Source organism: Saccopteryx leptura, chromosome 3 (assembly GCF_036850995.1).
Source record: "Saccopteryx leptura isolate mSacLep1 chromosome 3, mSacLep1_pri_phased_curated, whole genome shotgun sequence".
NCBI classification, from domain to species: domain Eukaryota; kingdom Metazoa; phylum Chordata; class Mammalia; order Chiroptera; family Emballonuridae; genus Saccopteryx; species Saccopteryx leptura.
The window spans coordinates 224,857,908-224,878,420 of record NC_089505.1 but is presented as its reverse complement, the minus strand read 5'-3'; the positions used below and the strand labels follow the sequence as shown (position 1 = coordinate 224,878,420).

Sequence of the window (20,513 nt, the reverse complement as noted above, 5' to 3'; positions counted from 1 at the left end):
TTACTCGGTCTGCTGAAGGCCTGCGGTCAAGGCACATGTGAGAAAGCAATCAATGAACAACTAAGAAGGCGCAACGTGCAACGAGAAACTAATGATTGATGCTTCTCATCTCTCTCCGTTCCTGTCTGTCCCTATCTCTGCCTCTGTAAAAAAAAAAAAAAAAAAAAAAAACAAAAAACAACTAAGCACTTAAAGGATTTCTGAGTTTGATTGGATATTGTCTCAATTAGGCTCCAAGTATTTATTACTAAAATCAAGTTTACATAAAATTTTAATTCAAGAACATGGAGATCATCATAGACCTATAAAATGTTATAGTCAGCAACTTGATTTCAGTAGGAAAAAGGCTCCCTCCCTGGATAAGGGCTATCTCTACTATAGCCATGTGTTATAAACAAGTAGAAGAAACAGTTATGGACTCTTCTTTATTGTATAGATTCCCATTCAGGCATGATCCGTGCTACACACCTGCTACTGTGGAAGCAGCATGTCATGCTATTTCTCACTTCTTGGAGTCCATTTCCATTTCTGGCTGCCCTGAAGTAATTAAAACAGACAATGGCTCTTACTATATTTCTAACACATCCCAAATAGTTTTACAAAACTGTAATATTAAAAATGTTACAGGTATCTTTTATAATCCAACAGGACAGGCCTGTATTGAATGTGCTCACCGCACCTTAAAAACCTGTTGTAACATGTGTGGTGGATAAAAATCAGAAGGGATATCTCAGATGCACAGGGATACCCTGAAAAGCATGAGTCTTACCCCAACACCTGACCCCCCCAGTCCAGGATTCCAATGCTGAGAAGAGAAGTTCCCATAACTTTGGGCTAAAAAACCTTGTGGGCATTTAGTCTGAGGAGGACAGAGGCTGGAGTCCCAAGCAATTCTTAAAAGATCATTGCACAGACTTATTTAAACTCACTCCCCCTGAGCTCTGGCACTGGTGCAGCAGTTTGAAGGGCATCAGAAACATATGAGGAGGGATAAAATTGTCCAGTATCAAACAAAAGCTAGAGAGTGTGGGGCAGGTTTCTCTCAAACGGAAGGGCTAGCAGAGGCCATTGTTCTTTTTCTGAGCCTACCCCGCATAGAGCCGGCAGGCAGGGGCCTTATATGAGATTCCATCAACCTGGCTTACACTGTTTGCCCTGTCTTGGTGATTCCCTGAAGCTTCACCCACCTAATTTTCAGGTGTACTTAAACTGTTCCCAGTGGCTTGTCTTCTTATAAAGTTATCTGAGTGTCTATCCTCTGTCGGGTTGCTTCCTGCTTCACCTACAGGACACCTTTGTCATCAGGTCACACTATCAAGCCCAGAAGATACAGCAGCTCTACCTAATACATAGAAACAAACACATAGAGGCTTACAAACTGAAGAGACAAAGAAACATGTCCCAAATGAAAGAGCAGAACAGAACTCCAGAGAAATAACTTTAAAAAATGGAGATAAGCAGTCTACTAGATGCAGAACACAAAACACAGGTTATAAGGATGCTCAGTGAACTTAGTGAGAACTTAACTTTAACAGCATAAAAAAGGACATGAAAACCATAAAAATGAACCAGTTAGAAATGAAGCTACACTAACTGAACCAAAAAATAATTTACAGGGTATCAACAGTAGACTCAAATCAGCCATTTGGAATATTAGAAAAAAACAACAACACCCAATCAGAACAACAAACAGAAACAAAAATCCAAAAAAATTGAAAATACTGTAAGGAGCCAACTTCAAGCCTACCAACATTCGAATTCAGGATGTGGCTAAAAGAGAAGAGAGAGAAAGTAATTGAAAACCTGTATGAAAAGATCATGACAGAAAACTTCCCTGACCCAGTGAAGGAAATAGACACACAAATCCAGGAAGATCACAGAGAGTTTCAAACAAGGTGAACTCAAAGAGGCCCACACGGAGACACATCATAACTAAAATGCAAAAGGTTAAAGACAAAGAGAGACTCTTAAAAGCAGCAAGAGAAGAGCAATTAGTTCCCTACAAGGGAGCTCCCATAAGACCATCAGTTGATTTTTCAACATAAACTTTACAAGCCAGAAGGAATTGGCAAGAAATATTCAAAATAATGAAAAGCAAGGACCTACAACCAAGATTACTCTACCCAGCAAAGCTATCATTTAAAATTGAAGAACAGAAAAGAGCTTTCCAGAAAAGAAAAAGCTAAAGGAGTTCATTACCACCAAACTAGTATTACACAGAATGTTAAGTGTCATGAAGAAGAAGAAGGAGAAGGTGAAGGAAAAGGAGAAGGAGCAGGAGAAGGAGAAAAAGAAGGAAAAGGAGAAGGAGATGATGATGATGAAGAAGAAAAAAGAAGAAGGAGAAGGAGGAGGAGGAAGAGGAAGAGGAGGAGGAGGAGGAATAAAAGATAAAATATTTAAATATTAAAATGACAAAAATACATATTTATCTACAATTAAATATAAAGAACAAAATAAATGAACAAGCAGAACAGAAAAATCTCACAGATCATTTTGATGGTTCTCTGGCAGAGGGGTTGGAGGGATGGGTGAAAAAAGTGAAAGGATTAAGAAGTACAAATTTGTTGTTACAGAATAGACATGGTACGCAAACTATAGCATAGGGAGTACAGTGGTACCTTGAGATATGAACAGACCAACATACGAATTTTTAAGATACAAGCTGCGACTCAGTCCATTTTTTTGTTCAAGATCCAAGAGAAATTCCGAGATATGAGTCGTGATTCAGGAAGCTGCCGCTAGTTGGCACATTGGCACATGGGTCCAGTATCGGCAGTTTGATAAACGAGTTGACTGACTTATGAGCTCGGTTACAGAATGAATTAAATTTGTATCTCAAGGTACCACTGTATAGTCAATAATATTCTAATAAGTATGGATGGTGTCAGATGGGTGCGAAAATTATTGAGATGATCACTAAGTAAGTTATGTAATGTATAATCACTGGGGTGTATGCCTCAAACTAATGTAATGTACGTCAACTGTAATTGAAAAATAAAAATGATAATAATAAAATAATATTAGTTATGTAACACCCCTTAGAGAGTGATGGTGAATTGTTTCAAGCCAGATGTGGATGAGGTGTGGCTCATGCAGTCATTGAATCAAGCGCCACACCTCAGTTTCCAAGGCAGTCCAGAAGGAAGTTCTCGTCTGAAAGAAAGCATCTGGCCCTGTCTGTATTTCTTCACTGTTGTTTCCTGGCACATGACCTGCTTTGGTTTCTCCAGGACCCCAGAACAACCACACCTGTATTTGATTGCCAGTCACCCATTGACACCCCTTGTGACCTCTGTGCTAGACAAGCTTTCATGACAAAGAGGGCACACCCAGACCAGGAAATGACCCTCTTCCTATGCTCATTTAAAAACTCAGGAGTCCTAGACAGCCTTCTAGAACCCTTGCTTGCATGCTGGTGGAGCCTAATGCCGGCCCAGGGACTAGAAGATCTCTTTGAACAAAGGTAACTTCTGCTGGTCCACACCATATGGTGGGCAGCTTCTTTCACTGCTCAGTGTCTAACTTAGAGGAACCTCTGGGGCTATGGGGGCCAGGTCTCAGACACAGGACATCAGAGGAGCTGCTCCCACGAGTATAGGTGGCTGCTTACTCCCTCGAGGGATAAATGTAGGATCAGTCACCAAGGGCTGAGGCAGGGAGGGTGGTGAACTACCAGTTCTCACTATGGGGACTCTGTGGAATTCTCAGGGAAATGTTCGGCTGTCCTAAGCACAAGCCTAGAGACAGATGTCCTCTGACAGTCAAACATCTAATGGAGCCTGTGGATGTCCATGGAAGGATCCTTAGAGATGCCTGTTTGGATGGGGAATGGGGGGTGGGATAGGGGTCAGAGAGACAGGATTGCTGCCAGTTATTTAGGATGTTCAAGCTTGAAGTTGGGATAGTTGGTAACTTACTGGCTGTAGAAAGCTAAAGAGAGATGAACACACACTCTTTCTTCCTTCCTCTAAACCTAGAAACTCATACAGGCGTCCCCAAACTACGGCCCGCAGGCCACATGCAGCCCCCTGAGGCCATTTATCCGGCCCCCCACCGCACTTCCGGAAGGGCCACCTCTTTCATTGGTGGTCAGTGAGAGGAGCACTGTATGTGGCAGCCCTCCAACGGTCTGAGGGACAGTGAACTGGCCCTCTGTGTAAAAAGTTTGGAGACCCCTGTAAATGCCTTGGGGGTGTTCTGGAATCTCCAAAGCCCTCACAGCCTGGAGAGCCAGGACCATCTAGTCACGACAGAGATGGGGGTTTCCGTTTGGGTTTTCTGGCTTTGGAACATGCTCTTCCCATCTTCAGTTGGAAATGTGCACCTGGGCCAGGATCTCGGGGCAGCCTCCTCCAGGGGAGGGGAGAGCAGTGAATACCTTGTTTCTTTCCTCTTTTCTTCACAGGACCAGCTGCTGACAACCTCCTCGCCACCATCTGATCTACTGCATCCTTTATACAGAAAGTCTTGACATAACATGTACACTCCACAGTGTAAGTGGAAAATTATGAACCAACTTGGTAGTCTCCTATCTGCCTCCCAAGGACAATAGAGTACAAGGGTCTCTTTCACTTGCTTAGCTATAGATATATTTGAAAAAATAGTCAGATCTTGAAAATCTCAGAGCACTTAGTTCTTCTCTTATTATGTTTATTTAGAATTATTTATGTGTTCGGATAAAGAAGGCAAAGAAAAGAACAAAACAAAACATACTGATGACCAATTTAACTGTTTTTGGTTTGTTAGTACCCAGAGACTGCCAGTCAGAAAAGAACAAGTCACCGATACCTGTTGAAAACCTACATGAATGCATGTAGATCCTTCTGAGATGCTTTGATGCACAAACCAGCCCCGGCCTTGGTTCCCTTTCCTTTCTCCTCATAGCTGTTCTTTCTCAGAACAAAAGCCAGTACGGTCACCCAATATTCTGAGGGAGACATGTTTCAAGACCCCCAGTGGTGCCTGAAACTGCAGACAGTACCAAACCCTGTATGTACCTTTCCTTTAATGGAAGCACTTTATAGCTGCTCTCTGGCATATCCAGATCACCAGCATCACTACTCTTGTGCTTTGGGGCCATTGTTAAGTAAAATAAGGGTGCTGGAACACAAGCACTGGGATAGCACAACAATACATCTGATAGCCGACTCTGAAGCATCTCATGGGTGAGAATGTTTACATTGTGGACATGCTGGGCAAAGGGATGAGTCACAGCCCAGGTACAATTCTCAGAACGGTGTGTGATTTAAAACACGAGTTGTTTATGTCTGCAATTTTCCATTTAAAGTTTTTGGACCACACTTGACAGTAGGTAATTGAAATTACAGGAAATGAAACAGTGGATAAGGGAGTGGGGGGACCATTGTATTCCTGTAGGACACAGCCAGGGCCTGAAAGTTTACAATAACCTCATGTGTTTTGTGTTTTATTTTTTTGTTTGTTTGCTTTTTTGCCATCTGACAGGGCAGGAAAGTCCAGGATCCTATATTATTCGTGATACTCAACAGATGGTGTGGGTCCTGAAGGAAAACTCTTTATTTGCAGTTCCTTCTAGCGGCAATGTCCAACCTGGTGAGTGACAATTAAAGCTACTGTTGCCTCTTAAAGGTGGGAGGTAGGTAGGAGGTTGGGGGAGCTCAGGCTCAACAGTCTTCCTTAAAGCCTTGAACGTACAAGTCCTTTTTCACACAAGGCTTTGACATTCCTTTTTCTCCCTTCCACCCCCTTCACTACCTTATCCCATTTTCTCACTTACTAGCCTCCCTTAGCTCTAAGGTCCTGGATTGACTTTACCTTTGTGGAGCGGTCTTTGTTGATTTTTTTTTTATCTAAATTCGGTCTCTTTCCTACTGTCCCAGACTTTGGTCACTTCCCCTAAAGCAGGTATTGCAATGTATTGTGGTTCCGGCCACTGCCCTGCTTACATAGTTTCATCTCCTTTTCCATGCGAGCAATGAGTAAGTCTGCCTTGTCCTAAGTGGGCATTGGAGAAAGCGATGGGTGGGTGAATTCCCCACCCCCTGCCCAGAAAGTTTCTTTTTGGGGGGCTCCTAGGCCCAGTTATTTAGGATTTAAATTCAGGTGATAATGACAGAAAACCCATGTGACTGGGACTTACATGAGATAAAGTGCATTTCTTTCTCATGTGAAAGAAGGCAGGCTGAGTCCAGGGTGCCTTATCAAGCTCAAGATCACCTCAACCCTCACCTCAGTGTAGGAAGACACAGAGTATAAAGAAGGAGTTCTTCCCAGCTGAGGCAGCTCCCCTAAAGAACATTCTTGGAAATGTCACACAAGTCTTCTAACTTACAGCTCATGGGCTACAACTTAAGCATATGGTCCAAGTTCACTGCAAGTGTGGTGGGGGATTTAATTTGTATTTTGGGAGAGCAATGTGCTTTGGCTATAGCTGGGTTCTAACATTAAGGCAGAAAACAGATATTCATTTCAAATTATGATGGAGGATTTCTACTGCATGGCTCTTTGGAGGAGCATGATGGGACAGACTTGGCTGGTCAATAACCCTGCTGGGAGGGGTCACCGAGTGTTAGGCAGAACTGGCCTCTCTGCTGCTTAAAGCATGATGCCTGTTTCCATCTCCCTGTTCTAGTCACTGTTCACACAATGCCATGTACAGACACAGAATTAAATGATGGAAAAGAAGGCAATCTGATCTACATGGGAGTCAAGGGCGTGGACCTCTGTCTGTCCTGTTTAGAAGTTCAGGGCCACCCAACTTTGCAGTTAAAGGTGAGTGGTTGTGTAGATAATAAGAGAAGTTCTGTGAGACAGACTTTTTATTTCATTCAATAATGTTACTGAATAAAAATAACATCTCTTCAAGCCTGGATTAGTTGGTGTAAGGAACCTTACTTGGCTGATCCCCAAATCAATATATACTGCTTTTGGAATGGGTGTAACACTTATTTTAATGTCAGAGCATCCTCTGAATGCCAGAGAGGACTCCCACAGGGACATTTCAGAAAGGTCAGGGCTGTTGGCTTCCCCATTCTCCATCTTCCTCAACTGCCTCCCAGGAATCCTCTGAGACATTGGGGCGCTCCCATATAAGCACAGGCCACACACGCAGAGGAGACAAGGGAAGGCCGTTAACCTGGGTTCTGTGGATTTCATGTCTGTGATCCCTGCACTGAAAGAAGCATTTGTAGTCGTGAAGCTCATCCTTCTGTTATGATGGACACCATAATGTATAAACCCACTAAAGACAGAATCTTGTGAGACTGGCCTGAATCTGCTGGTGAGTCCATCACTATAACACCTAAAAACACCTACAAGACAGTTAACCCTCCTCCTCTGGGGGAATAGGCTGTTGTCTCAACAAGGCAGGAACGGCTGGTGTTGTGGGGTTCCTGGGGGAGTCAAGCTGCTGGGAACCAGAGCATTCCCTATTCTCAGACCTGGCATCCTCTTATCTGCCCGTGTCCCTCCCTTTGGCAAAAGCAGTCACTGCCAGGGCTGACTTAGTTTAGCTCCTTCTCTAATAGGCCTTTTTCTTCTCCTAGGAGAAAAACATAATGGATCTGTACAAGGAGAAGACAGCGCAGAAGCCCTTTCTCTTTCTTCACAGCCCAGAGGGCTCCACCTCCTCCTTCCAGTCAGTTGCCTACCCCGGCTGGTTCATAGCCACATCCTCTCACGGTAAAGAGCCCGTCTTCCTCACCCAGGAGAGGGGCAAAACTTACATCACCAACTTCTATTTTGATCCTGAAGAAAAAATCTTGTCCTGGCCTTGGTGACTAATTAACTGATGCCCATCTATAGCCCACCTCATGCTCAGCACCAAAGTCACCTCCTCTAGACACGCAATGGCACACCATGTCCTCCCCTTGAACGCCATCCCTGTGTGGAACCTGGGAGCCACTTTTTATTCTTTCCTATCTTGTCCCACCATCCACTTAGCTGTTACTGCAGTTAAGTCAATATCCCAAATGCTCCTTGTACACAACCCTCTCTCTATTCCTCCTGCCAACCCACGGTCTATCAGGGGTCCCCAAACTTTTTACACAGGGGGCCAGTTCACTGTCCCTCAGACTGTTGGAGGGCCGCCACATACAGTGCTCCTCTCACTGACCACCAATGAAAGAGGTGCCCCTTCCGGAAGTGCGGTGGGGGGCCGGATAAATGGCCTCAGGGGGCCACGTGTGGCCCGCGGGCCGTAGTTTGGGGATGCCTGAACATTGTTGTTATTACCCTTTTAATAAAATATATTATTTATTAATTCCATGCATGTTCATTATATATATAGTAATACATACTCCCAAGATAAACCTAAAGGGTAGATTCACATGAAATAAAAATTTAACATGTTAATAATCATGATGAATTCTTAATATCATTAGTTAATAATTTGACACATAGTTTATACTTTGCTTAAGATTAATTGTTTAACAAAATGAATGTAAATCAATCCATGTTCAAATAATCACTTGTATAATTTTGAATTATTTTCAAGAAACTTCTTGGAACTCATTGTACTGTTCTTGAGTTTTACTTTGTAAAGCGACTGGAAGGAGAAGAGCCAGCTATGAGATTTTCTTGTTATTGTTCATATTTTTTGGAATTTTAGTTGAACCTTCCATCAATAGTTTCTTTACTGGGATGCTTTTAAGCCCATTGTCCTTTTTGAGAGGGTTACTTCAGTTGAAGCCTATAATAAAATCTACAAATTCACTTCACCAATCACAGATAAGCTGCAATTTGCTATAATATCTGGACTGAATGTGATCCTGACAGGTTCACCTGCCCCTGTCTCTAACATCCTGAATCTGCTTGAAGTGTTGGGAGGCCTCTCCTTTTCTCCCTAACTGAAAGCAGCATCTTAACTCCCTTGCAATCCTCAGCATTTTACCTTCTCATGTGATGTTTCTTTTGCTAGACTTTATGCTTTGCTCTCTTCTCCTCTACCAAATTCTAGGTACACAGAGAACAGAAGTGTGTCTTTTATGTCTATTTACTCCCTTAAGTGCCAACTATTGCTTCTTAAGTAACAGATTCTCAAATAATATAAGTACATTTTTTATTTTCAACAGATCCTGACAATCCGCCCTTTAACTTGGCTTTTCCAATTTATATCCCAGTGAAATGTTTATACTTCCCTGCCCAAAACTTACTCTTAAATTAAAAACTATTGTTCACCCAATGCTCAAAGGATGCTATTGTTACTTTAATTCATACACCCTCGATTATTAGTAATCCATTCACTACTCAGCACATTGCAGACTTGACTTCTAACTTTTACCCAGAAAACTTTCTTTTGACGATCAGCAGTGACATCTGTAATGTCAAATCCAATGGACATTCTGCCGTCCTCACCTGAATTGGCATTGGACACAGCCTGCCACTCTGTGTCCTTCTTACACTTGCAGCCACAGGCTCTGTGGCTGGTCACGCCTAGTTTTACCCCAGCCCCAGTGGCTTTTCCTTCTCATTCCTCTTCTCTATTTCCTCCTCATGTGACTTCAGAGGTTGAAGTGTTACAGAAAAGGACATCTCTGAGTCCTTTTCTCCTGTATGCTGTCTCCCTGGATGACATTAGTTATTCTCATGAATGGAAGTGTCCAGATGCATGGTGACACTTTGATCTGCACCAAGACCCTTGTTGGAACACCAATTTTCATTGTATCAGAGCATGCAGGTTGAGTATGTTCTAAGTTGAACCCTTGATTGTTGCCCAAGATACCCTGTCTTACACTCAGTGACTCAAGGCAGAAAACCTAAGCTCATCTTTGAGTCCTCCTTTTCCTGAAGCCCTACATCTAACCCATCAAGTCTATTTCCAAAGGTTTTACCTCAAAACACAGCTCAATTCCACAGGTCTCTCCCCAGTGTCCCTGCCACCCATACTGCATGCAGGGCAAACACCGTCGTTAAGTCAGTATCGTGGCTGGTGCTCCCATCAAATTCTCCATTTATGTATCTGTTAAATCCATTCTCTGTGAGTTAGCCAAGATTATTACCACCAGTTGGAATTCAACTGTGTCATTCCAACGTTTAGACTCCTCCAATGCTTCCATTTTCACTGAGAAGGAAATGCAGATTCCCTATCTTTTCTCCAACCTCTTTTCCAGCTTACTCTTTCCCTCCATTTCTGTGTTTAGTCATGCTAATCCATCAGTTTCTTAAACATTCCAAGTTCTTTATAACCCCAGGACCTTTGCATGTGTTATGCTCATGTAGATCCCTGTTACCTATATTGGTTTCTTTTTACTATTTATCTTTCTAGCTTCTTCAAATGACACCTCCCCAAGAAGCCTTCCCTAACTACTATGTCTAAAGCAAGCTACATCCTCTACTTCCTGAAATTTCTATCTCAAATTTTTATTGTTTCCTTTGCATAATTTGAAATGACTTTATTTGTCATTCTTTACTTCTATCTTTATATAATAAAGTCCCTGATTGTCAGGAAGTAGTGTTTATATATTTCACCATTATATTGCCAGTTGCTAGCAGTGTCTGTGCTTAATAAATACATCTTGAATAAATAAATTGTTCATTAATAAATTGATAAGTGAATGAATTAATGTGGCTCTTACCTCCTCCCCAGGAAGTCAACCTTCCTTAGCAAGACTAGCTTTATTTGGATAAAACTTACCTTCCTGCTTCTAAGCCTAAATGTCATAGAGAAGGGAGCTCCAATGTCTGCAAAGTCCTTCAGTTTTGTGACAGCAGCTCTTGCAGCCCTCTTTAATCTTTCTTCTTTCACAGAAACCACCAAAGAGGGAGAAGAATTCTTCCCCACTCCTGACGTGTCTTTTGTGACATATCTGGCCTTCTTCCCCACCTCACCCATCTACCCAAGGCAGGGAAGACCACACATTCTGGTCCACACCGTCTGTCCTGGTGTAATGCTGATGCCACCTCCTTACACTCTCAAGAGTTCCACATCGTATGACAAATTTTGTGGTCACCCTACTTATTAGAACCTGGGATTTTGTAGACTTGCTTTGGAAGTAGACTGAATTTAAGAAAGTATCCATTCTGCTCTGCTCTTCCAAGACCTACATTCCTACAAGACTCATCCTCACATGAGAAGAATGTGGCCATCCCAAGTGACTATCCCTGGGGGGGGGGGGGACTGTAAGTCTCATGGTCTTACTCTGTGCTTCATTGATTTGCAGAATAGAATCTACATTCTCTAATATTGGCTTTATCAGGAATAAACTTATCAGTAAGCAGTAAAATTAGACTTTATCTTAATTCTTGATTGGTTCATAACTCAAATAGAAAGACGGTGACCTTTATTACTCTTTCTTTCAAACTATTAACATGGAAAACAGCCAGTTCTCACCTTACTGCCAGAATCACTGGTTTCAAAGCATGTTCCACTCCAGAGGGAACCTGCATCTGGGGCACCCTGAAATGACAACTAAGCATAGCTGCACTGAAGCGCTGGTGAAGGAGGAGGCTGGAACATCAACTGGGACAGGGACAGCCACATGAATGTTGGCCACTCATCTAGAATATCATGACGTGTGCTTGGATCTGCTATCAAGGTCAACTGTCAAGGACCTATGACTGAGTCTCACCTGTCCTTGCCCATCAGCCTAAACCACCATGACCACCTCCACAGGCTGACAGCCTCAGGTTGACTTATTGCTATGAGGAAGATGTCCCTCAGGAGCTGTGGGGGTCTCAACCGATGAGAAAGAGAGAGTTAGCATCAGAATTGGGGAAGGGAGAATGTTTAGGTGCAATTTAAGTGAAGCAGTGTCTCAATGGGCTCAAGGGCGAGGGTGTGTGTGTGGAAAGTGACTGTGTCAGGTCAGAGTGTGAAAGGACCCAGGTCCGTATTCTGGGAAGGTACAAAGCAAGGTTGATGTAGAAGGTTGTGTCTAAAACATTCCCTGGAGCTCTGTGCTGGGGGTGGAATCGAGGTTGCCCTTCAGATCCTTCAGGCTAAAATAATTCAAACATTTCATTTCTGAATGTCCACAGTTTTAACAAACAAAGCCTCTTAGAAATTATGAAAGTAGCAGTCACTCAAAGAAGAGAGATGTTATGACACTTAACAGCTGTGGACCGTCCTTGGAAGAATCCTTGTTTCCTGTTAATTTGCTGCTGGCTGGACCTGTGTCCTGTTAATCCCGCCCGGTGAAAGGCTGGGCGGGTTTCCTCCCTCACTCTCCACAGGTAAGCTTAGCACACCTCTGAGGCCCCAGGGCGAATAAGATAGGAGCAGCAGACCCACCAGCAAGCAGTCATGGCTTCCCTCTCAGCTGGTGAGACCAGAAAAGACCCTGAGGCCTTTTCAACTCACCAGCTCCTCTGAATCTCCACCACAGAGCCTGAAGCGATGATTTCACGAAGGGCCAAGCGGTGAGCATCATGAAATGTGAGTGGATCCACCTGCTTAGAATGTGCCATGTTCCAAATCTGAATCACCATGCCTGTACTGTCCCACTCAGGACAGCAAGGACAAGAAAGGAAATGGCACTATCCTTTCTCAGAGATCAATGTTTCAGCCTGTCTGCTCCCAGAGGGTCCAAGATCAGTTCAGAGCTAAATTCCTTCAATGCCTGCCTTCTTTGTCTCCAGCCCTGCTATAAGAAGCACAGTCTCCAGCTACTCGCTGCCCAAGGAAAAGCATCTATCCCTTTGATGTCAGCTCAGGGAGAAGGTACAGTGGTGAGCTTGGGCTCAGGGCCCCAGACCCTTTTGTGGATCAGGGTCCCCTGGCTCCCATGCACACGGCCCCCTGTACTCTGACCAGCTCATGCTTCTGAGCCTTTAATCACAAAAGCACATGGAGGCTCCTCTTTGTCTGGAGAGTTGCTTCTTGGTGAGGCTTGAGTGGGGAAATGACATGCAGCACAGGTCAGACCACCTAGAGCTACTCAAGAAAGAAATCCCCAGGACAGTAAAAATAAAGATATGAAATGACAGGAACATTTTGAGGGATCGTCCTGATTCAGGTCCTGGACCCTTGCTATCTGAACATGGTAACTGCCTGGGGTTGGGGAGGGCTTCCAAAGTCTAGATGAAGGTGTTCTGCTGAAGGGCGCCTCCACCTTTTGGTCTCAGCTCCCCGGAGCCCAGGACAAGCCACTGCTGTGGGCATCTTGGTCCTAAAAGGTGGACTCAGAGCCCTCAGCTCAGAATCCAGAAGAGAAAGGCATCTTCTGGGCACAAGCCTGGCGTAAACAGGAGTCTGCCTCACTCTATCTCCTCCTCTCACCTAATAAAGTTTATTACGCAAAAAAGGACACTTTTAAAAAGCAAATGTAAAGATATATTCTTAATACTTATGCTGAAATAAAAGTAAAACTAAATTGTTGCCAGCAAACTAGGGCACATTAAAAAGCCCTAGTTGGTAGGGATTAATAGTTGGGGTGGAGGCCAGATGTGGCCATAAAAGGTGCCATATGTTGACAAAATAATTCTGTGTCTAGACTGCATGGTGATTGCACAAAGCTACAGGGTGTACACAAAGCACAAAGCAAATGTGTGTGTGTGTGTGTAATGAAGAGGCCAGTTCTTCAAAAGAACAGCAATCTTAAATGTGCATGCTCTTAATAATGCTTCTAATAACAGACTTCAGAATGCAGCAAAACTAATGGAATTAAAAGGAAAATGAGACTTACTTCCAATGATGGTTGGAGAATTCAATACTCCTTCCTCCATAAATACTAGAACAAGTAGACAGAAAATCACATATAAAAGACCTGAAAAACACTGTCAACCAACTAGACCTAATGGCATTTATAGTATAGTCCACCCCAAACAGCTAAATACACTTTCTTTTTCAGTGCACACAGAATATTCTACAAGGTAAGTCATATTCTGGGCTGTGCAATTCATCTCAATAAGTTTTAAGGTATAAAGATGATACAATGTATAATCTGAGACCATCACTCAATTAACTAGAAATCAATAACATTTCACTTTTTTAGATTTTATTTATTCATTTTTATTAGAGAGAAAGGAGAGAGAGAGAGAGAGAGAGAGAGAGAGAACAGGGGGAGGAGCAGGAAGCATCAACTCCCATATGTGCCTTGACCAGGCAAGCCCAGGGTTTTAAACCGGCGACCTCAGCATTCCAGGTCAACGCTTTATCCACTGCGCCACCACAGGTCAGGTGAAATCAATAACATTTCAGAGCATACTACAAGGGTGCAATAATCAGAATGGTGTGATACTGTCATAAATTTAGACAGATAAGCCAGTGGAATAGAACACAGAGCCCAGAAATAAACCCACACATGTGGTCAAATGAGTTTCACAAGAATGCCAATACCGTTCAATGGGAAAAGGACAATCTTTTCAGAATTGCTTAAAGGAAGAGAGTCTCCAGAACCTTCCTTCCTGGGAGAGATAGGGTGGTGTGAAGTCACTTTGGGAAACCCAGCTCCTCCTGTCTGCGCCATTTCAGGTCCCCTCCCTACTATGTTACTAAAGGGCCCAGGTGTCCTTGTGACTGTTTTGCAGGAGCAGGCAGACAAGGTCCTCGGCTCCGCCAAGAGGAAGGAGTGTCCTTGGGCAGCTAGCAGGACTGGTCTTCCCTCCTGAGCACACCTAGGATCCGCCACTCTGTGCTGGGGGGTCAAGAGGCTGCTACCCAGGCCCCCGCCAGCTCAGCCTCTGTCTCCTCCTAACACCTTCAATTTCACAACAGGACGGTCCATACGCTGAAGGCCAGGATGGTTCTGAGCGGGGCCCTGTGCTTCCGGTGAGTATCTGAGTCTCGAGCTGGCACATCCTTGGGGGGAGTGAAGGCCAGGTAGATCTGTAGTCTAGCCTTTTCCAAGGGGGAAGGATCTGGAACACCTGAACTACAGGTCTCTAGGTGGGGTGGGCAGCTGGGCAATTGGGAACAGCCACTCTGTGCCCCAAGAGAAGTTTCTCTCGCCTCTTCAGTCTGCTGGTCACCTCATGGGAGCTCCTCCATGAACAGAGGGACAGGTAAGTCACCTGTGTGGAGCTGCAGGATCATGCATTCATATTGAGAGAGGAATTCAGGAGACCAGTCTGAGCCCTTTGTTACACCTACTACAGTGACCTGACATGACCAGCCCCTCTGTCCTACTTTCCCCTGCTTCCCTTTGGGACAAAACCACAGTAACGAAACCATCATTCAGTCTGTCTGTGCTCGAGCATGCGCAGACCGGGCACATGGCCATGTCCTGGACGCCGTAGCCATGAAGGACACTCGTCCTTGCTCTCGCTGGACTCAGAGCCTAGACAGCTTTTCCCAAAGTGTGTTCTGTGGAACCTCAGTCCTATGAGCTGCTTTACACTGGGGCTCCCTGATACGTAAATGTGGGAAATAAGCTTTTTACGTTTCCTTATAAGTGAAAGCAAATTAGGAACTTCGAAGTAGATATTTGTTTGTTTTAACCAACACTGAACCAATTTGTACACAGCATACTGTTCCCCACATAACATCAGGGTAACTCAATGTAGGACATGCCTTCATCTCACGGGATGCCAGAACTGAACTCATAGATGGGAAATGCACTTGAAAAGTATGATGAAAACAATTTAAATTTAAAGAAATGCTTAATTTAGTAGGGTATATGTGGCTGAGCCTATGGAAAAGGCCCCTTGATATCTTCAGTGATACCTGAAGACTTAGATTTTAACCTGGAAGAGGCCTGGGCATTGTGTAACGTGTCATCGCAGCCTAGCCGTGGGCGGACCTGGGGCAGAGAGGTGAGTGGCATGTCTGCGTCTGCAGTGACTGAGCAGAAGAGGTGCAGAGCAGGACAAGAACCCAGGATCTGACTCTCCATTGTGAGGCATGGGAGGACTGCTTGGTGTATAAAGGCTTGAATAGGATAAAGGAAAGAATCCCAGACTCAGTGGAGGGTGTGGGCCTGTCCACTGGTCAATTGTGAACCCCGTGGGGCTGGGAGAAGGTTGTGCAATTGGTTTGGGCACAAGGGAGACAGTGCCTGGGATTGGGGGACCCTGGAGCTGGGCAAGCTGGACACCCACTCTCCCCTGACTGTCATTGTCCTGATTTTCCAGAATGAAGGATGCAGCACTGAAGTTGCTTTATCTGCACAATAACCAGCTTCTGGCTGGTGGCATGCATGCAGGGAAGGGCATGAAAGGTGGGTGGCAAGCAGAGCCCTTCCTCCCTAGATCCTTGTATACTCTGAGGGTGGGGCTGGAAGGTTAGGACAGTCGTGCCAGACCCAGGTCTAACAGAGTAACCAGGGCACCCGTAAACCAGGCTTTGAGGAAGAAAAAGCTACACCTTCCAGCAAAGTGAGATGTGTCCCAGTGCCACCTGGTGCATCTATGCGAAGGTGGGAATGTTTTCCAAAATGAATGTCTTGTCCTTCCTTCACAGGTGGACATAGGTCATGCATTGCTTTTCCTGGAAGCCAATGCTATAGAGAACTAGGCAGGCTCTCTGTGCCTTATTCTCAAGTGGGGGGGTGTTTCTGTCCCTTTACCCTGGGTGCCCTCTGCTCTAGGAGATCCTCGGTCACCCTGAGTGATGAGACCCTGGGAGTTGGTGGCACCTTCTAGTCTAATGCTTATTCATTCTGCACTGCACACCGTGAGCGACAGGCCCCCTCTCTAAAACAGCACTCACCTGTCCACAGAGACCTGCTCCCTGAAGTCCAGGATGGGGGAGGGGAGGGAAGGCAAGCAAGTCCCCTGCATCTGGCTTCCTTCGTCTAGGCGAGGAGATCAGTGTTGTCCCCAATCGGTTTCTGGATGTCAACCTTTGTCCAGTCATCCTGGGCATCCAGGGAGGGAGCCAGTGCCTGTCGTGTGGAACAGGGCAGGAACCGACCCTAAAACTAGAGGTGAGTCCTGTGGGGTGACATCTGGCTTCCTGAGCAGCAGAGGCTGGGCCCTGAGGCCGGGCTCTGGAGGTCTGAGCGCCTCTCCCATCTCCCATTATTGCCGCTCTGTGTCCCATGCCCTCTGCCCAGCCCTCCTGGCCACTCCACTCACACTCTCAGCTGCCATGCCCTCTGCTCGCAGCCCGTGGACATTATGGAGCTCTACCGCAGCCCCGAGGATTCCAGGGGCTTCACCTTCTACAGGCGGGACACAGGGCTCACCTCCAGCTTTGAGTCGGCTGCCTTCCCGGGCTGGTTCCTCTGCACTGCGCCTGAAGCGGACCAACCTCTCAGACTCACTCAGCTCCCAGAGGATGCCAATGGGGACCACCCCATCACGGACTTCTACTTCCAGCAATGTGACTAGGGCAATGCCCCTCCAAATCCTCTGGGCAGAGCCAGTGGGGACAGGAGAGAAGGAGGAAGCCCAGCTGACCAAACTGGATTGGTTGGGCACATAGCTGCTCTTTCCTCTCTTGGTTCCAGGTTTGGGAAGATCCTTCTGAGATTTGGGACTTAGTTCAGTTTCTTTTTCTGGTGGATGGTGATACTGATGAGAAAACTTGCAAGAATGACACGAGATTAAAAGGGGCAGTGGTGGAAATCCTTCATGCTTCATGGTAATGTGCCCGGTGCCCCTGAACCCCACAGGTCAGCCCTGTCCCAAGTTGAGACTATTAGGGCCACCAGCTGCCCACATTAGTTTGTCACCATCTCTGTACAGGAGACGGGGTGGGAGGGTCAAAGAGTTAAGGACCCAAGGCTCAGTCCCTTCCCCCTTCCTTTTAATTCAGCTGCCATCCTAGGCGCCTTTTCCATCCCCACCCTCACGCTGTCACCATGGGCAGGGCGGGGTAGCGATGCCCAAGGAAGTGGCTCCACCTCAGAAGACCGAGGATGGGCACATGTGTCACTCCTTTTGAAACCCAAGGAACAATTAAAATCCAAGATGCTGGTATTTAGTCACATGGTAAGATGCTCATGACATATTAAGTGAGAAGAGCAAGTTACAAAATGGCATATTTTGTAATTCCATTTTAATTAAAAATACTTATTAAAAATATTAAAAATGAAAGATTTTACTCTAACTTTAGCAATGTCAGGGTGCTGTTATTATAGGTGACTTTTATTTTGTTCTTTTTTATTTGCTTGTGTATTCTAGTTATTATACAATAAAGGTGGGTTACTTGTGTCATTAGGATAATTAATCTCTAGGTGATCAGGGTAGACGTCATTTCTGGAGGCCCTCAGTTGAACACAGACAACACACTCCCTTATTCTCATCCCACTCTTCCCTATTATTCACAGGAACACTGAATTCATTCGTTTATGTTTGCCTCTTCAACAAATATTGATGAATTCTATTAATGGACCACACACCATTTCTGACACAAAGGACATGGTTAATAAGACAGACAAGTGTCCTGTCCCAATGGAGCTGGTAGGTAGGTGATAAGATCATATGTGCATAGATATATACATACATGTATGTCCATGGTCGTGGAGACATTATTTCTGAAGAAAACCATGGAGAAGAATTAGGGATAAGAGCATGACTGAGGGGCTCTAATATTGTCTAATACAGAAGGTGTCAGGGGAGATCTCATTCAGAGGGTGCTTTTTGCAAATGCATGGAAGTGAATTGAACCCTGTTAGGTCTGGAGAAGCCCTCTGCTGCAGAGTCAACAGGAAAGGCTCCCGTGAGGCTGAGCTCTGGGAAAGAATCAGCAGGCCCAGAGCAGCCAGAGCAGGGCAGCGAAGGGTGGGACAGAGGCATGGGGAAAGACAAGCAGGGCCAGATCATGTGGGCTGGTGTGGGCAGTCCTTCAGTTATGATTCTGGGTGACGTGGTGAAGCCATTAGAGAATGCTGACGGGAGTGATGTCACCACACTGCGTCTGTGACTCTGCTGATGACTGAGTGGACGTTTAACTGTAGGGGTGAGAACATGACTGGGAGCCATCCAGGGGCTGCTGCAGTACTCTAGGGGAGAGAGGGAATGGTGCATTTCAGAGAATAGAACTGAAGCCAGTGGTGGTGAATTTACACAGAGGCAAATTTTGGCATAGAACGAGTCAGATGTTTAACAGGTAGGGCTGACTGACATTATTGGGCTTCAAGGGGAATGATTCCCATCCATGCCGTTGGGGGGCTGAGTCTGATCCCCAGTGCAGAGCTACGAAGCTGCAGCCCCTCAGGTCCACCTACCGTGCGAGTCCTCTCTGTTGGACACAGTGCAGGTTTCGCTAGCCATCACGGGACGCAGACCTGTGTCACAGCTGCTGGAAACACCACACGATGGTTAAGAATAGAGACCTGGGTTCTAACTTGGCTAAATTTCTCAGTAGCTAAGTAATTTTGAGTAAATTTTGTTATCTCTCAGGACCTCTGTTTTTGTTTATTTCATAAAAATTAAGATTAATGTCCCCTCAAAGGTTGTGGTGAAAATTAAAAGATTAATCAGGTAGATCTCTATGACTTTGTCAGACACAGAATAACTCTCAGTATTGGTTATGTATCAGTCAATGTGGTGGCCCAGGTAAACATGGTATTCACCCCCTCCCACAACCACACCCAAATTGCAACAGAACTACAGAACAACCATCATTTAGAACTGCCTGACATCAAGCTGAATGCCACTAGGGAATTAAAGAATCCATACTGAGATGGTAGGAGGGGTGGAGACACTGACCAGGCTGGTCTTACACCCACATGTGGGGGATATAATCAGGAGGGATACTTTGGATGCAGAGTTTCCCCCTGAAGAACGAGGGGTCCTGGACCCATATCACGCTGCCAGCCCAAGATTTTGGTGCTGGAAAGAGAGTCCACATAAGTTCTGACTGTGAAAACCACTGGGGATATAGGCTCAGAGAGACTAAGGCTGCTGGAATCCCTGGCATTCTTCTTAAAGGAACTGTGCATAGACTTACTTGAACTTGCTCCATCTGAGCTCCAGTACTGGACAGCAGTTTTCAAGTCACCAAGAACATATGGAAAGTGCTGGTCAAATAAGTTTGTAAATATGATGTATTTGTTTGCTCACTTTGTGTGTGGGAGACAGGTTGTAAGCTGGCAAAGTCATTATAGTCTAAGGCTTAGTTTTAAGACTAAGCCTTTCCCTCCTTTCTAATACTAAGGTCTTCTCAAAACTAAACTTTTTCCCACACCCTTGACTGTTGCATGATGGGGGGGGGGGGGTACAGTCTTATAAGGAATCCCATTTATGCCTAAGATAAGTGGCTTTGTAACAGAGACTTCTTTATTTGCATATTGGCTTAAAGGCTTTAATTTTCTACACTATAAAATGAAGCAGACCAGGGGCTCTTGCTCTCTCTCAGTTCCTGCTATCAGAATTGCAGAGGCCTCCCTGATCCATTGCCCTCTATGGGAAAGACAGGTTTTCTGCTTTTCCCTTGGCTTTCTTGTGGCTTGCTTGTATTGGTGAGACACTATTAACAGAATGGCAAACCATCCTCTTACTCTGCTATTACTTTATCATATGCCCGAATTCAGTGAGAACCTGCATGTGAATGGCCACGATGGCGGCCCCTGGCCATACAGGGAGGATCCAAAGTGTCTGGCATCAGGACTGTGCTGGGTGGTTGAGGGGGCACCTTTCTCTCAGGCAGAAATGCAAGCAGGGGTCATCATTTTTTCCCTGAGCTCTTCCCCTACAGAGCCAGCAGG

General features: G+C 45.1%; 3 protein-coding genes across 3 annotated transcripts in view; all 3 read left to right on the top strand.

Annotated features, from left to right (window-relative positions):
- The first annotated feature begins 3,420 nt into the window (after nucleotides 1-3,420).
- Nucleotides 3,421-20,513, top strand: part of LOC136400654 (interleukin-36 beta-like) — a 30,319-nt gene continuing 13,226 nt past the window's right edge. The window contains exons 1-2 of the mRNA XM_066377723.1: nucleotides 3,421-3,466; nucleotides 4,409-4,496. Of these exons, the coding sequence (XP_066233820.1) occupies nucleotides 4,481-4,496 (16 nt within the window). The 5' untranslated portion in view covers nucleotides 3,421-3,466; nucleotides 4,409-4,480. The remainder of the gene's footprint in view (nucleotides 3,467-4,408; nucleotides 4,497-20,513) is intronic.
- LOC136400653 (interleukin-36 beta-like) lies at nucleotides 3,431-8,234 on the top strand. Its single transcript, XM_066377722.1, has 5 exons — nucleotides 3,431-3,466; nucleotides 4,409-4,496; nucleotides 5,467-5,574; nucleotides 6,614-6,753; nucleotides 7,527-8,234. Exons 2-5 carry the CDS (start codon nucleotides 4,481-4,483, stop codon nucleotides 7,758-7,760), a joined length of 498 nt encoding a protein of 165 aa, XP_066233819.1. The 5' UTR covers nucleotides 3,431-3,466; nucleotides 4,409-4,480; the 3' UTR covers nucleotides 7,761-8,234.
- LOC136397834 (interleukin-36 receptor antagonist protein-like) lies at nucleotides 14,474-17,634 on the top strand. Its single transcript, XM_066372326.1, has 4 exons — nucleotides 14,474-14,689; nucleotides 15,991-16,076; nucleotides 16,657-16,784; nucleotides 16,966-17,634. Exons 1-4 carry the CDS (start codon nucleotides 14,661-14,663, stop codon nucleotides 17,188-17,190), a joined length of 468 nt encoding a protein of 155 aa, XP_066228423.1. The 5' UTR covers nucleotides 14,474-14,660; the 3' UTR covers nucleotides 17,191-17,634.